This window comes from Trichomycterus rosablanca, chromosome 16 (assembly GCF_030014385.1).
Source record: "Trichomycterus rosablanca isolate fTriRos1 chromosome 16, fTriRos1.hap1, whole genome shotgun sequence".
NCBI lineage: Eukaryota > Metazoa > Chordata > Actinopteri > Siluriformes > Trichomycteridae > Trichomycterus > Trichomycterus rosablanca.
The window spans coordinates 27,243,908-27,261,684 of NC_086003.1; the positions used below are offsets into that span (position 1 = coordinate 27,243,908).

At 39.7% G+C, this 17,777-nt stretch overlaps 1 protein-coding gene across 1 annotated transcript in view; it reads left to right on the forward strand.

Moving 5' to 3' along the window:
* The window catches only part of nectin1a (nectin cell adhesion molecule 1a), a 33,746-nt gene that overhangs the window by 14,181 nt on the left and 1,788 nt on the right, over positions 1 to 17,777 (forward strand). The window contains exons 2-4 of the mRNA XM_063011988.1: positions 12,756 to 13,127; positions 16,743 to 17,042; positions 17,125 to 17,242. Coding sequence (XP_062868058.1) covers positions 12,756 to 13,127; positions 16,743 to 17,042; positions 17,125 to 17,242 — 790 coding nt within the window. The remainder of the gene's footprint in view (positions 1 to 12,755; positions 13,128 to 16,742; positions 17,043 to 17,124; positions 17,243 to 17,777) is intronic.

Consider the following 17,777-nt stretch of genomic DNA (forward strand, 5'->3'; position numbering starts at 1 on the left):
TGGTGGGGTTTGAACCAGCAACATTCTGCTTACTAGTCCAGTACCTTAACCATCTCTTTCATCTCATCTACATTTTCTCAAGTAGACTGTTGTGATACACTGGTGGACTGAGCTGGTTTGTTCCCTCAACTGCTGGTTTGTTTTATTGTGTTTTGTTTGACAAGCACATTTCTTACATTTTACCCTTATACCCGGGGGGTTTGTAGTCTTTTTTAAGTGTTTCTCATGTTTGCTCACAACTATGGTACAGTAAACAGAGCTGTAGGCTTTAGCACCCAGTCACTCTGGTTTGAGCCCTGCCCTGGGCTTTCTGTTTGGTTTCATTTAGGTATGTTATTGTTCAGTCTGGGTTAAGTTCTGTTGTTTTTAACCTGGTACTTGTGTTCACTGTGAGGAAAAAGTTATCTTAGGACGTTTTTCTTGGACATAAGCATTAAAAGCATGACAATTTATTTTTATTCCAACATTTTTACTGGTACTTAAAGGTTTATCTTACATTCAAACATCCATATATCATGATAATGAAGTTTGTGGTTAGTAATGGCTGCTGGCCTGCTGCTGAAGCTTTTGTATTATCGTATGATATATGTTTGGCTTCCTGGTTTTATCTCAGTGTTTACATGCTCAGAAACATTAATAATGATTCAGGTATTAGTGCGGCAGGCAGAAGCCAAACATCCTTAATCATGCATTTGGAGAATTTATTGCCCTTACTGATAGCAGTCATTTGCTGCACTGGTCAGCACATTCAGACCTGCGTTCAGCACACAAGCTTTCCCGTATTTGTTTCCACACAGAAACCACCTTTAACCCTGGTAAACCCCAACCTGCACCCCCACCGCCTGCCTAATGTAGGACAGTCTCTCTTTAAATTCTGCCAGTGCTGCTCTTTTGGTTAGTAGGCTACTCTTTAATCTGTTTTAGTGAAGGGTCAGCTAGTATCTCTTCAAATGTAATTAATCCTGTCCATTAGATTTCAGAGAGTGTATTTATTTTATAGCTGTTAGGGTCAGGCTGGTTTTTTTATCATCCTTTTTGTTCCGTATTGCTTTCCAACCTATTTTGTCAATGCACAAAAAGGTTATAAAGGTTTATAGTGGGGTTAATAAATAACATAAATTGCTAAAAGTATTCATTCGTCTGCCTTCACACGCATATGAACTTGAGTGACGTCCCATTCTTAATCCATAGGGTTTAATATGAAGTCGGCCCACCCTTTGCAGCTATAACAGCTTCAACTCTTTTGGGAAGGCTTTCCACAAAGCTTAGGAGTGTGTTTATGGGAATTTTTGACCACTATTCCATAAGCGCAATTGAACATCGCTTCCACTTTGTTATAATACCACTGACAGTTGACTGTGGAATATTTGACTGGACTTGTTGCACAGGTGGCATCCTATCACGGTACCACGCTCGAATTCACTGAGCTCCTGAGAGTGACCCATTCTTTCACAAATGTTTGTAGAAGCAGTCTGCATGCCTAGGTGCTTGGTTTTATACACCTGTGGCCATGGTAGTGATTGGAATATCTGAATTCAATGATTTGGATGGGTGAGTGACTACTTTTAGCAATATAGTGTATATACAATAATACAAACCTCATTTTAGTTATTAGATTTTATATGAGTCTGGTTTTGCTGGAATCACTGGGCACGGGGCACACCCCTGATGGGACGCCAATCCATCACCCCAGACCCATTTTTCCTCAGACATGGTGAGTTGTGTCTGTATGTACAGTGTATCACAAAAGTGAGTACACCCCTCACATTTCTGCAAATATTTCATTATATCTTTTCATGGGACAACACTATAGAAATAAAACTTGGATATAACTTAGAGTAGTCAGTGTACAACTTGTATAGCAGTGTAAATTTACTGTCTTCTGAAAATAACTCAACACACAGCCATTAATGTCTAAATAGCTGGCAACATAAGTGAGTACACCCCACAGTGAACATGTCCAAATTGTGCCCAAAGTGTCAATATTTTGTGTGACCACCATTATTATCCAGCACTGCCTTAACCCTCCTGGGCATGGAATTCACCAGAGCTGCACAGGTTGCTACTGGAATCCTCTTCCACTCCTCCATGATGACATCACAGAGCTGGTGGATGTTAGACACCTTGAACTCCTCCACCTTCCACTTGAGGATGCGCCACAGGTGCTCAATTGGGTTTAGTCCATCACCTTTACCTTCAGCTTCCTCAGCAAGGCAGTTGTCATCTTGGAGGTTGTGTTTGGGGTCGTTATGCTGTTGGAAAACTGCCATGAGTTTTCGAAGGGAGGGGACCATGCTCTGTTTCAGAATGTCACAGTACATGTTGGAATTCATGTTTCCCTCAATGAACTGCAGCTCCCCAGTGCCAGCAACACTCATGCAGCCCAAGACCATGATGCTACCACCACCATGCTTGACTGTAGGCAAGATACAGTTGTCTTGGTACTTCTCACCAGGGCGCCGCCACACATGCTGGACACCATCTGAGCCAAACAAGTTTATCTTGGTCTCGTCAGACCACAGGGCATTCCAGTAATCCATGTTCTTGGACTGCTTGTCTTCAGCAAACTGTTTGCGGGCTTTCTTGTGCGTCAGCTTCCTTCTGGGATGACGACCATGCAGACCGAGTTGATGCAGTGTGCGGCGTATGGTCTGAGCACTGACAGGCTGACCTCCCACGTCTTCAACCTCTGCAGCAATGCTGGCAGCACTCATGTGTCTATTTTTTAAAGCCAACCTCTGGATATGACGCCGAACACGTGGACTCAACTTCTTTGGTCGACCCTGGCGAAGCCTGTTCCGAGTGGAACCTGTCCTGGAAAACCGCTGTATGACCTTGGCCACCATGCTGTAGCTCAGTTTCAGGGTGTTAGCAATCTTCTTATAGCCCAGGCCATCTTTGTGGAGAGCAACAATTCTATTTCTCAAATCCTCAGAGAGTTCTTTGCCATGAGGTGCCATGTTGAATATCCAGTGGCCAGTATGAGAGAATTGTACCCAAAACACCAAATTTAACAGCCCTGCTCCCCATTTACACCTGGGACCTTGACACATGACACCAGGGAGGGACAACGACACATTTGGGCACAATTTGGACATGTTCACTGTGGGGTGTACTCACTTATGTTGCCAGCTATTTAGACATTAATGGCTGTGTGTTGAGTTATTTTCAGAAGACAGTAAATCTACACTGCTATACAAGCTGTACACTGACTACTCTAAGTTATATCCAAGTTTCATGTCTATAGTGTTGTCCCATGAAAAGTTATAATGAAATATTTGCAGAAATGTGAGGGGTGTACTCACTTTTGTGATACACTGTAGGCCGGTGGATCCCAGTGTACATGAGCTTCTGTAATGTATCACTGCTCTACCCAAACACCCTTAGACAATATATTTAAAATTTGATGTTTCACTTATTCCAAATTGATACCTGTAACACATTTAAAACTTGTGACAAGTATAAGTAAGTACCACAAATGTTGTGCACATCATGAACAGGTGATTTATTTATGATTGGGAACAAAAGGAGAACCACACAAGGCTTGGTCCTGTGTCAGCCTGGTTGGCTCAATAGCACAATTTGAGTAACTTAAACACCTTTGAGGGCATCCTTAAAACCAAGGTCATAACCATGAATTAAACATTAGGAGGACATTTACATTTAAATTTTTGGCATTTTATGCAAAGCGACTTACAGTATAAAGTTCAAGCAATTGAGGATTAAGGGCCTTACTCAAGGGCACAACAGTGGCAACCTGGCAGTGAGTATATCTCTGATATCATTTTAATCAAGGCTGTAATCACAATATTCAGATATGCTTAACCCTCCACCCAATATACTAAGATAAAAATGAGATGAGTAATAAATATATTCCACTCACTAGCTTAGTGTAATGTTAGGCACAAGAGTCATGGATTGGAACTTATGGACCACAGATCACATTACGCTAAGTTTGTTTGTTTGTTTATTAGGATTTTAACGTCACGTTTTACACACTTTGTTTACATTCATGACAGAAATGGTAGTTACTCATTACACAAGATTCATAAGCTCACAAGTTCAATGTCAAACACAGTCATAGACAATTTTGTATCTCCAATTCACCTCACTTGCACGACTCGGAGGAAACCGGAGCACCCGGAGGAAACCCACACAGACACAAAGAGAACATGCAAACTCCACACAGAAAGGACCCAGACCGCCCCACCTGGGGCTCAAATCCAGGACCTTCGTGCTGTGAGGCGACAGTGCTACCCACTGAGCCTCTGTGCCACCCCCATTACGCTAAGCTAGTGAGTGAGTATTGGTGGGAACGTGTCCCACCTGGTGTATATTGTGATTACAGCCTTGATTAAAATGATATTAGAGATATACTCACATTCTGGAACAACGCTGTAAGCTTTTAACCATGCGTTACAACAGCAGGAGATTGTAGGCATTATAAAATACAAAATAATACTTGCCCTTCACTAGGCTGCAGTTGTAGCCTAGTGGTTAAGGTACTGGGCTAGTACCCACCACTTCCAGGTTGTCGCTGTTGGGCCCTTGAGAAAGGCCCTTAACCCTTAAATGCTTGGACAATATACTGTCACAGTACTGTAAATCACTTTGGATAAAAGCGTCTGCTAAATGCCTAAAATGTAAATGTACATGTTTATTTATACACAGTAATGACTAGATAACATGATCAATAAATATAGATGGACAAATCCCGAAAGTGTTCGTATCCTTGGGGGCTTCCTAATACTTTAATCGAGTCTGTCTGTACTTCTTGATTTTATGTCCTTCAAGTCTTGACCTGAAAATCAATAACAGTCTGTCATCATTAAAGAAGCGTGGGTTCTTTAAAAGCACTCAGAAGGAGTGGGACGCCACCGGAGCGGTTAAACACATTTCCTGCACTTTAGTGCCACAAAGACTGGAAACGACAATAAGACATCATGTTAGTGATGTGACAGGAAATTACATCATTGGAACTTTTCTGATAGGATTTCTTTCTTTGGGTGAGGAACAGTTGGGTTTGTAGTGTAGGATATGCTGTTGTCCACAATCAAGCAGGCTTTACAATCTAGCAGATCTGTTTTTTTAGTACATCTGGGCATCAGGACAAATGTCCTCCTGGCATGAGTAGAGTTTGTCTTGTCTTGGTCTTTGTTTTTATAGTCGAACTAGTCCTATTTACAGTGCCTTGCAAAAGTATTCAGCCCCCTTGAACTTTTCAACCTTTTGCCACATTTCAGGCTTCAAACATAACGATATGAAATTGTAATTTTTTGTGAAGAATCAACAACAAGTGGGACACAATCGTGAAGTGGAACGAAATTTATTGGATATTTTAAACTTTTTTTAGAAATAAAAAACTGAAAAGTGGGGCGTGCAATATTATTCGGCCCCCTTGCGTTAATACTTTGTAGCGCCACCTTTTGCTGCGATTACAGCTGCAAGTCGCTTGGGGTATGTCTCTATCAGTTTTGCACATCGAGAGACAGAAATTTTTGCCCATTCTTCCTTGCAAAACAGCTCGAGCTCAGTGAGGTTGGATGGAGAGCGTTTGTGAACAGCAGTTTTCAGCTCTTTCCACAGATTCTCGATGGGATTCAGGTCTGGACTTTGACTTGGCCATTCTAACACCTGGATACGTTTATTTGTGAACCATTCCATTGTAGATTTTGCTTTATGTTTTGGATCATTGTCTTGTTGGAAGATAAATCTCCGTCCCAGTCTCAGGTCTTTTGCAGACTGCAACAGGTTTTCTTCCAGAATGGTCCTGTATTTGGCTCCATCCATCTTCCCATCAATTTTAACCATCTTCCCTGTCCCTGCTGAAGAAAAGCAGGCCCAAACCATGATGCTGCCACCACCATGTTTGACAGTGGGGATGGTGTGTTCAGGGTGATGAGCTGTGTTGCTTTTACGCCAAACATAACGTTTTGCATTGTGGCCAAAAAGTTCGATTTTGGTTTCATCTGACCAGAGCACCTTCTTCCACATGTTTGGTGTGTCTCCCAGGTGACTTATTTATAGATATCTTTGAGAAATGGCTTTCTTCTTGCCACTCTTCCATAAAGGCCAGATTTGTGCAGTGTACGACTGATTGTGTCCTATGGACAGAGTCTCCCACCTCAGCTGTAGATCTCTGCAGTTCATTCAGAGTGATCATGGGCCTCTTGGCTGCATCCCTGATCAGTCTTCTCCTTGTTTGAGCTGAAAGTTTAGAGGGACGGCCGGGTCTTGGTAGATTTGCAGTGGTCTGATACTCCTTCCATTTCAATATGATCGCTTGCACAGTGCTCCTTGAGATGTTTAAAGCTTGGGAAATCTTTTTGTATCCAAATCCGGCTTTAAACTTCTCCACAACAGTATCTCGGACCTGCCTGGTGTGTTCCTTGGTCTTCATGATGCTCTCTGCGCTTTAAACAGAACTCTGAGACTGTCACAGAGCAGGTGCATTTATACAGAGACTTGATTACACACAGGTGGATTCTATTTATTACCATCAGTCATTTAGGTCAACATTGGATCATTCAGAGATCCTCACTAGTTTGCTGCACTGAAAGTAAAGGGGCTGAATAATATTGCACGCCCCACTTTTTAGTTTTTTATTTCTAAAAAAAGTTTAAAATATCCAATAAATTTCGTTCCACTTCACGATTGTGTCCCACTTGTTGTTGATTCTTCACAAAAAATTACAATTTCATATCGTTATGTTTGAAGCCTGAAATGTGGCAAAAGGTTGAAAAGTTCAAGGGGGCTGAATACTTTTGCAAGGCACTGTATATGAGCTCTGAGACATTACTAGCTATACACCGATCAGCCATAACATTAAAACCACCTCCTTGTTTCTACACTCACTGTCCATTTTATCAGCTCCACTTACCATATAGAAGCACTTTGTAGTTCTACAATTACTGACTGTAGTCCATCTGTTTCTCTACATGCTTTGTTAGCCCCCTTTCATGCTGTTCTTCAATGGCCAGGACCTCCACAGGACCACCACAGAGCAGGTATTATTTAGGTGGTGGATCATTCTCAGCACTGCAGTGACACTGACATGGTGGTGGTGTGTTAGTGTGTGTTGTGCTGGTATGAGTGGATCAGACACAGCAGCGCTGATGGAGTTTTTAAACACCTCACTGCCACTGCTGGACTGAGAATAGTCCACCAACCAAAAATATCCAGCCAACAGCGCCACTGATGAAGGTCTAGAAGATGATCGACTCAAACATCAGCAATAGATGAGCGATCGTCTCTGACTTTACATCTACAAGGTGGACCAACTAGGTAGGAGTGTGTAATAGAGTGGACAGTGAGAGGACACGGTATTTAAAAACTCCAGCAGCACTGCTGTGTCTGATCCACTCATACCAGCACAACACACACTAACACACCACCACCATGTCAGTGTCACTGCAGTGCTGAGAATGATCCACCACCTAAATAATACCTGCTCTGTGGTGGTCCTGTGGGGGTGCTGACCATTAAAGAACAGCATGAAAGGGGGCTAAAAAGGTATGTAGAGAAACAGATGACTACAGTCAGTAATTGTAGAACTACAAAGTGCTTCTATATGGTAAGTGGAGCTGATAACATGGACAGTGTGTGTAGAAACAAGGAGGTGGTTTTAATGTTATGGCTGATCAGTGTATTTATAATATCACATGAAGTTGCTGTATGTGTTGTAAATTTCACTTATAAAAGAGTCACTTAGTAACAGAAAATAAAATGAGTTGCAGTGACACACAGTTCATGTCCTGTAAAAGTCTAGATAAACTTTCATCATTATTATTATTATTAATGCGGTCGCCTCTGTGGGTACCATCATGATGAAAAGCACTTCAGACACATGACCTGAACTCGTCTCTGCAAACGCAGCAGTTTGAAAAGTAAAACTCACATACAATAAAACTGCTGATGGTGAAAATAAAAAAGCCTTTATTCAGTTTGTCAGACCTTAAGGCAGATAAATTGTGCCTGGCACGCTGGCTTCACTTTCCCAAAACAGAACCAGCGGCCCAACAGAAGAATTTCATATTAAACTTACGTAATAGACTGGAATTTAGTGCAGAACAGGACCGGGGTGTTATAGCTCAGGCTCCTCTGTTTCACTGTTAATCAGGATCCACCAGTTCATTCATTCACACATTCATTCAATTTATTTATTAATTCATTCATTCACACATTCATTCAGTTCATGTTTTTAATTCAGTCATTTATTCATTGGTTTATTTATTCATTCATTCACACATTCATTCATTCATTCATTTCTAGTCATTTATTCATTCATTGTTTTTATTCATTTATTCTTAAGTTCATTCTTTTATTCGTTCATTCGCACATTTATTCAATTCATGAATTCATTTTTTAATTGATTTGTTCATTCATTGATTGATTCATTCTCATGTTCATTCTTTTATTCATTCATTTAGACATTCATTCAACTTATTCATTCATTCTTTAATTCAGACATTCATTCACTCTTAAGTTCATTCTTTTATTTATTTATTCACACATTCATTCAATTCAGTCATTTATTCATTGGTTTATTTATTTATTCATTAATTAATTCTTATGTTCATTCATTCATTTATTCTTATGTTCATTCATTCATTCTTATGTTAATTATTTTATTCATTCAGACATTTATTCAACTTATTCATTCTTTCATTTAGTCATTTATTTATTGATTCATTGTTTTATTTATTCATTTTTTCATTGATTCGTTAATTCATTGATTCATTCATTCATTCATTCTTATGTTCATTCTTTTATTTACTCATTCATTCATTCAGAAATTCATTAAAATGGTTAATTTATTTTTTAATTCAGTCATTTATTTATTTATTGTTTTTTTATTCATTTTTTCATTTATTCATTCTTATGTTCATTCAGACATTCATTGAACTTATTCATTCATTTATTAATTAATTCATTTATTTATTATTTCATTGTTTTATTTATTAATTTTTTAATTTATTCGTTTTATATAATTAATTCATTCTTTTGTTTATTATTTTATTCATTTAGACACTAATTCAATGTATTCATTCATTCTTTCATTCAGTCATTTATTTATTAATTTATTGTTTAATTTATTCATTATTTTGTTCATTCTTTTATTCATTTATTCAGTCGCTCTTCAGTTTAGTCATTGATTCATTGTTTTATTTATTCATTGATTCATTGAATCTTACATTCATTCTTTTGTTCATTTGTTTATTCACACATTCATTCAATTCATTAATTATTTCTTTAATTCAGTCATTTATTAGATAGATTTGTTGTTTTATTTTTTGATGTATTCTTTGATTAATTAATTAATTAATTCACATACACACTGAGACACACACACAAACACACATATACTTACATACACAACACTTACACACTTACACTTGTGAGCACACAGACTCATAAACACACACATACGCACTCACCTAAACACACACACATACTGACATACACAAACACACACAAGCACAGACTCACACACCTACACACACACACACACACAGGTAAACACATACTGTTTACTACCAGGCTAAATCCCGAGCTGAAGTGCAGCTTACATTCAGTCCTTTACTGAGCGAACAGCTTTTAAATCTTCCTATTTTTAGACTGAGATTTACAGGCTGTTATTCTCAGGTGAATCAGCTGCACAGAGACACTCAGGTGAAGCCGAAACATTATAACCAGCATGTGTTTGATTATGGATCATATTGATCACAGACGTATCTGCATAATATAAACAGTACAGTACAGTACAGCTGAGATCCGACGTTTCCATCCGATAACAGGGGACACGTACTGCGATTCCTGTCAGTCTGGGGATTTAATGATTTCTGCTAATGTTCTTTTCCTGTGACTGAATGTTTAATGTCAAAACCTCTTGGTAAATTCATTGTGGTTATTGTGTATAAAATCACATCACGCAACTCAGATTATTCATTTGTCGGCATAGAAATTCCCATTATGTCATTTAAATAAAATTTCTCATTTATAAATAAAGAGAATGGAATATGTAAATAAGTAAGTAAACATTTTAACGTGATAAGAAAGAAGAACCCAAACTGTTGCCTGTGGAAATTTCTGTGGATGCTCAGATGCAATCCCAGTGGAAAAACAGGCCTGTCACGAATTAGAAGCTGCTGGAACGTGGTTGATTCTGTCAACACTCAGGAGAGCTTAATGTTAACATGGGCTTAGAGGCTTTTTTTCTTTGCAAAAAACATCAGTCGAGCTTTAAACTGTCGAATTTTTAGGCTGGAGCTTCTGCCCGATAGGGCAGTTGTAGTCTAGCGGTTAAGGTACTGGACTAGCAATCAGATGGTCACGTGTTGGGCCCTTGAGCAAGGCCCTTAATCTTCAATTGTTCAAACTGTATACTGACACTATAATGTAAGTTACTTTGGATAAAAGCGTCTGCTAAATACATATTTAGGGCAGTTGTAGTCTAATGGTTAAGGTACTGGACTAGCAATCAGATGGTCGCTGGTTCAAGCCCCTCCACTGCCAGGTTGCTGCTGTTGGGCCCTTGAGCAAGGCCCTTAACCCTCAATTACTTAGACAATATACTGTCACAGTACTGTAAATCGCTTTGGATAAAAGCTTCTGCTAAATGCCGAAAATGTAAATGAAGTCTCAACTCTCAACAGCAGTGGTCATAAACTTCCAACTAACAAGCTTCATGTCACTGAATAAAAGGTCAGTTTCAGAATTCAGGGACCCTTTATAAAATGCCTTTGTGGTTAAAAACTGAGACTTTAAAAAGTGAAAATATTTTTTAAAATATTTTTTATTTAGGGAGTGGAAAACCAAGCATCCATGTGTGATCCTTCTCTGCAGACCCATACTCCAGTCTTTAAGGAATTTCATTAAAGGTTTTTCCAGCACATTCATCTTCTCTAATAATTCTTATTAAGATTTGAAGAATCAAGAACTAGAAACCTGCAATCTCATCAGATCTCCCACGCTTCTAGATCTTCAGCTGTGGATCATGTGGACCAAATTCGTATTCGACCGTGATCAGTCGTGAAAAATTAGGACACAAAGATAATTAACATACTAGAATGTTCTACACCTTCAAATTAATTGTCTAAGCTGCTGAATGTAAATTCTGTCCCTGCAGATTTTCTAAAAACCACATTAAATTTGAAATAGAACTCAAGGTTGTAAAGGCGTTTTGGACAAAAAGGTATTCCAATTATTCAGTCACAGGAAAAAAACAGTCACAAAAATTATAAAAAAATACGTGACTAAAGACGTGTTTCACACTGACCAGCCAGCCCACGCCCCCTAAAATATCTCACAATCCTTCTCCCCCGCCTTTTTAATGCACTTAACTTTACATTACATATTACACACATGTAAATATATACATTATATAGTGTATATTGTGTTTCCCTTTATAGCTATAATTTGTCATACTACTCTATAAAAGTACTTGCCACTACATAGTCAAAATATTTTTATTTTATTCTATACTTTTTTTCTAATTGTATTTATTGTGCTGGAGTTGCTGTAACACTCGAATTTCTCTCGAATAATTGAATCTGATCTTATAATTGTATGTAAGTCTATGACTTTAACTGTGTCATCCGAGGTTTGCAGGTTTGCTGATGAGTTTGCTGATGATGATGTAGCTACTTGTAGTCCAAGAGAGCATATTTTGCTGTGGTATCTGGATGGGATATAAAGGTACACAAACAGTATGTTTAAATAACAGAGATTGACTGTTACCTTCTAAATAGAATAGAAAAGAATGCCTTTATTTGTCATATATACAGTACATATATACAGTAGGTGTACAGTACAACTAAATTCTGTTTTCGTATATCCCAGCTAGTTTGGCAGCTGGGGTCAGAGCGCAGGGTCAGCCATTCTATGGCGCCTCTGGATCAGAGAAGGTTAAGGGCTCAACAGTGACCGAATGGCAGAGCTGAGATACCAACTCTCAACCCATTTGGCTACCACTGTCCCTAAATGGGTCCACTGTGTTTCTGCACTGCACTTTGAAGATGTCGCTGTGTGATTAACAAAACCCTACTAGTGGGTTTGAAACCAGTTGTTACGAAATGTACCCAGATTATGTGACCGTTTATCAAATCTATCAAAAGCACAAATGTGATATTAATCCACTCTCAGTGCAGATTTCTGCTGGCTTGCTCTGGGGAAGTTGAGCTCAAGTTACATGACACTGTGGATTAAAGTTGTCAACCTTAATTCATGTGTGATTAGTTGCACCACTTACAGCCGCTCTGCTTTCTTTTTTCCTCTTGTTTAATTTCAGTCTCTTTATTTTGACAGTCCCATTTTTTTTGTCACTTAACAAGACTTCAAAGATGAACCAGTTTTACCTCCTAAAATAAATATTTCTTACAGAACTACCATGCCAGCTCTGATACGTCAGATTCATCTGTTAAAAATGAGAAGGTTGGCTGGCCCGGCGTTATCTTATGCTCATCTCAACACAGACGGCACTGTTAGCATTAGCAAGTGTTCAAAATGCCTACAAAATGGTAAAATAGCAGCCAGTCGTGTGTGTTTGTGTGGTGTGTGTTCATGTAAGATGACCTGTAGATGCTACTTCAAGGTTTTGGTTTGCTTAAAAACAGCACTCAAGCTAAAACTTTAAAAACGTTTTAAGATTTAATTACCTGCCTTGTCTGCTTTATAGCTACGTCTCAGCGGAAGCGACCCACATGATGTACATTTCTGATGAAGTGCTTTAATGGCTTTTTTATCTTGTTTTTCAGGCACCAGTGGTCAGACAGTGCAGACCGAAGGTGACAGGTCAGGCTATGTGGGTGCTCAAGTGGAGCTGCGCTGCCATTTTGCCAACAGTAAACCACCCGTGAAGATCTCCCAGGTCACCTGGCAGAAGTTCCTTAATGGGACGAAGCAAAACGTGGCTATTGCCAACCCAGCGCTGGGCGTGTCTGTGCTCCCGGCCTTTAAGGATCGAGTGAGGTTTAAAAACCCTGCGGTGCGCCAAAGGACGCCTTCCCTGGAGGACACCACTATCATCTTTAATGACTTAAAACTGTCTGATGAGGCGTCCTACATCTGTGAATACACCACCTTTCCAGCTGGGAACAGGGAGAGCATGGTCAACCTCACCGTCTATGGTATGTGTGAACATTTGGAGCTGTAGATAAACTCTTAGGTACCACATTTTTATCTGTTAGTGCCACGCTGACTTTATCTGAGTTGCATCCTGATGAGATTATTATCAGGAGTGTTAGTTAAATGCATCTCTGCTGAGGCAGATCAGATAAATAATGAGTAAATCATTCTTTAACTGTCTGTTTTACCATCGCTTTATCCTGGTCAGGGTTGCAGTGGGTCAGATTAATTGGGCACAAGTTAAGAAACACCCTGCACAGGTCACCAGTCCATTACAGGGCAAACAAACACACACATTCACCCACACACTCACACTTAGAGCATTTTTATCTGACCTGTAGTCAAATGCATCTCCGGTGAGGCAGATCAGAACAATTGGATTTCTGTAATAATGTGTAAATCATTCTTTAACTGTCTGTTTTACCATCGCTTTATCCTGGTCAGGGTCACAATGGGTCAGATTAATTGGGCACAAGTTAAGAAACACCCTGCACAGGTCACCAGTCCATTACAGGGCAAACAAACACACACATTCACACTTAAAGCATTTTCCAGTAGCTCCAATTAATCTTTGTCTTAGTCTTTGGACTTGGACACAGGGAGAACATGCCAACTCTGCACAGAAAGAACAAACCCAGGCCCGTCTTGCTGTGAGGCCACTGTGCCACCCTGTATCTTTTTTCATGTGAACATTAATTGTGATTTGAGAATCTACATTTGCTGAAATACAAACAACATTAATAGAATTTTACATTTTCAGCATTTAGCGGTCACTTTTATCCAAAGCGCCTTACATAACTGTGACAGTATATAATGTCTAAGCAATTGAGGGTTAAGGGTCTTGCTCAAGGGCTCAACAGTGACAACCTGGCAGTGGTGGGGCTTAAACCAGCAACCTTTTGATTACTAGTCTACTACTTTAACCACTGGGTATATATTGTCTAAGCAATTGAGGGTTAAGGGTCTTGCTCAAGGGCCCAACAGTGGCAACCTGACAGTGGTGGGGCTTAAACCAGCAACCTTTTGATTACTAGTCTACTACTTTAACCACTGGGTATATATTGTCTAAGCAATTGAGGGTTAAGGGTCTTGCTCAAGGGCCCAACAGTGGCAACCTGCCAGTGGTGGGGCTTAAACCCGCAACCTTTTGATTTCAAGTCCAGTACCCTAACCACTAGGCTACAGCTGCCCTTGTAAAAGAATGTTTCTAAAAAAAGAAATAAAATAATAACTTGGCCAGCATTCTGTTAAACATGCGCTGCTGTACAGTGATGTGCTAAAATAGAAACCCATGGAGTGGGAAGTGGGGTTGTAGTGGGGTCACTTGGCAAAAAGGTGGGGAACCCCTGGACTAAAGTGGTTTATCTATCTAACATGTTATGAGCAGAGACACATCAGGCTAAAATAATCTTCGCAGAGCCACTGGACACTTGTTTCCATAATTAAAAGCGGATCCACCAGTGCTGTACAGAACAGACTTTGCTAGATGAAAATGTGCTGAATGGCACATTGTGAAGATCAGTACGTATTAAGTGCCAAACTCAGATCGAATCAGAGCTCCGCCAGACTGTATACATTAGCGTTTTCTTGGCAGAGATAAATATGGAGAATTTGGATGCTTCAGTTCAGCCAAGTGAAAAATGGATTCACATCTTCACTGCTGACCTGATTTCACAACACAGCTCTGGAGCCTGGACAGCTCTCTGTATCTTGGCCCCACTTTTCTTATTGGGGTTTGAAGCAGCCAAGATTCAAGAGAAAGGAATTTCACTGGAAATGCGTCAACATCTTTCATTTTTTCCTCACTTACTACATTTTATACCCCTAAAGGTTTGCCTCCTTCACTGGTGCTTATTTTGCAAGCAGGGCTAAACTAATTTTGAACTATTTAGAGGTTAGAATTTGGTACTTAAGTCTTTTATACATTATATATAATATGGAAATGAAAACACCAGTTATATTTAAACTGGAGTGTGCAGGTTTGTAGCTGCTTTGCTTTAGAAGAAGTACAGTTTATGTATGTTAAAGTTTTTCTGCTTCTGCACTTTAGTCACAGACCCTGAGTTTGGTACATTTGAACATGTGTGAATGCAGTTTTTAAAATGGGGGTCCACCCAAAAACAAGACGCTGGGCTTTGCTTTAGCTGTTTGGTGCGGAATAAGCAGTGTTGGGAATGTACAGTACATCCACAAAGCCTCCTCATCCAGTGAGTGGCAAATGCAACAGGGAATTGGAAATTGGAAAAAAAAACAAAATAAATACAAGAAATAAAATATGGGCTTTGTGGTGCAGTTGGTAGACGGGGTGCCTCATTAAAACATGATCTGTCTGTAAGGAGTCTGTCTGTAAGGAGTCTGTCTCTAAAAGTGTCTGTCTGTAAGGAATCTGTCTGTAAGGAGTCTGTGTCTAAAAAGTCTGCCTGTAAGGAGTCTGTCTGTAAGGAGTCTGTCTCTAAAAAGTGTCTGTCTGTAAGGAGTCTGTCTGTAAGGAGTCTGTGTCTAAAAAGTCTGCCTGTAAGGAGTCTGTCTGTAAGGAGTCTGTCTAAAAAGTCTGCCTGTAAGGAGTCTGTCTGTAAGGAGTCTGTCTTTAAACAGTCTGTCTGTAAGGAGTCTGTCTGTAAAGAGTCTTTCTGTAAGGAGTCTGTCTTTAAACAGTCTGTCTGTAAGGAGTCTGTCTTTAAACAGTCTGTCTGTAAGGAGTCTGTCTTTAAACAGTCTCTGTAAGGAGTCTGTCTGTAAAGAGTCTGACTATTAGGAGTCTGTCTGTAAGGAGTCGGTCTTTAAACAGTCTATCTGTAAGGAAACTGTCTTTAAACAGTCTGTCTGTAAGGAGTCTGTCTGTAAAGAGTCTGTCTGTAAGGAGTCTCTAAGAAGTCTGTAAGGAGTATGTCTGTAAGAAGTATGTCTGTAAGGAGTCTGTAGGGAGTCTCTAAGAAGTCTGTCTGTAAGGAGTCTTTTTGTAATGACTCTTTCTGTAAGGAGTCTGTCTTTAAAAAGTCTGTCTGTAAGGAGTCTGTGTCTAAAAAGTCTGCCTGTAAGGAGTCTGTCTGTAGAGTCTGTCTGTAAAGAGTCTGACTATTAGGAGTCTGTCTGTAAGGAGTCTGTCTTTAAACAGTCTATCTGTAAGGAAACTGTCTTTAAACAGTCTGTCTGTAAGGAGTCTGTCTGTAAAGAGTCTGTCTGTAAGGAGTCTCTAAGAAGTCTGTAAGGAGTATGTCTGTAAGAAGTATGTCTGTAAGGAGTCTGTAGGGAGTCTCTAAGAAGTCTGTCTGTAAGGAGTCTTTTTGTAATGACTCTTTCTGTGAGGAGCCTGTCTCAAAGTCTGTCTGTAAGGAGTCTGTCTTTAGGGAGTCTTTCTGTAAGGAGTCTTTCTCTAAAAAGTCTGCCTCTAAAAAGTCTGTAAGGAGTCTGTTTGTAAGAAGTCTGTCTCTAAACAGTCTGTCTGTAGGGAGCCTGTCTATAAGGAGTTGGTATGTAAGGAGTCCCTAAATGTCGATGAGTCCACAAGTGATCTAATGTGCAACTTTGTGTCGCCCTGCCGACCTGTCCAGGGCGTTCTTGCGACTCTATAAAACTATAATCAGTTAATATTATATTCCATTTGTTTCCTCCTGCAGCTCGGCCGATGATCCAGACGAGTCTGCCCACACCCACCATAGTGGCAGGATCCAAAGACCAGAAAATTACCGTGGCCACGTGTGTCTCGGCCAATGGGAAACCACCTAGCGTGATCACGTGGGACACGGAGTTGGACGGAGAAGCTAAAACCCTGGAGATCAGAAACGATGATGGAACCACCACAGTACGCAGCGACTACATGGTCTCACCCAGTCGAAAAGCTCACCAGCAGAAGCTGACCTGCATCTCCACCTACAACGATGAGCAGTTCACGGAGAGCGTCGTGCTGAACGTTCAGTGTAAGCAAACGTCACAGAGTTAAACACATCCGTCTTATTACAAGGTTTCAGTGTCACACATGTTCATTGTTGTTCTACACAGACGAGCCGGAGGTGATCATCGAGGGGTTCGATGGAAACTGGTATTTAAACCGGGAGGACGTTCAGCTAACCTGTCTTGCTAATGCTAATCCTGCCATCTCATCATTTCAGTGGAGATAGTAGGTACACTTCAGTACTAGATACAGCTCAAGCCAAAAGTTTACATACACTTGTAGAGGATTGTACACTATATGGTCAAAAGTATTGGGACGCCCCTTCTAATTATGGAATTCTTGTGTAATAAATCATTTATACAAAGTAAATTATATGTTCCAACTTTGCAGCAGCAGTTTAGGGAAGGCCCCTGTGCACTAAGAAAGCTAGCTGTATAAAGACATAAAGACTTTAAAAGCTATTAATAATACTAATATATTATAATAATAATATACAACTTGTTTTGGAGCAATATGATGAATACTTTAAAAGCTATTGAAGTTATTAATAAAAATCAGTTTTTATTATGTAATAAAGGGTGACAGTGTCAGTATAAGAGTTGTAGTATGTAATGTGGGTTACACCTGATAATATACAACTTGTTTTGTAGCAATATGCTGAATACTTTAAAAGCTATTGAAGTTATTAAATAAAAATCAGTTTTTACTATGTTATAAAGGGTGACAGTGTCAGTATAAGAGATGTAGTATGTAATGTGGG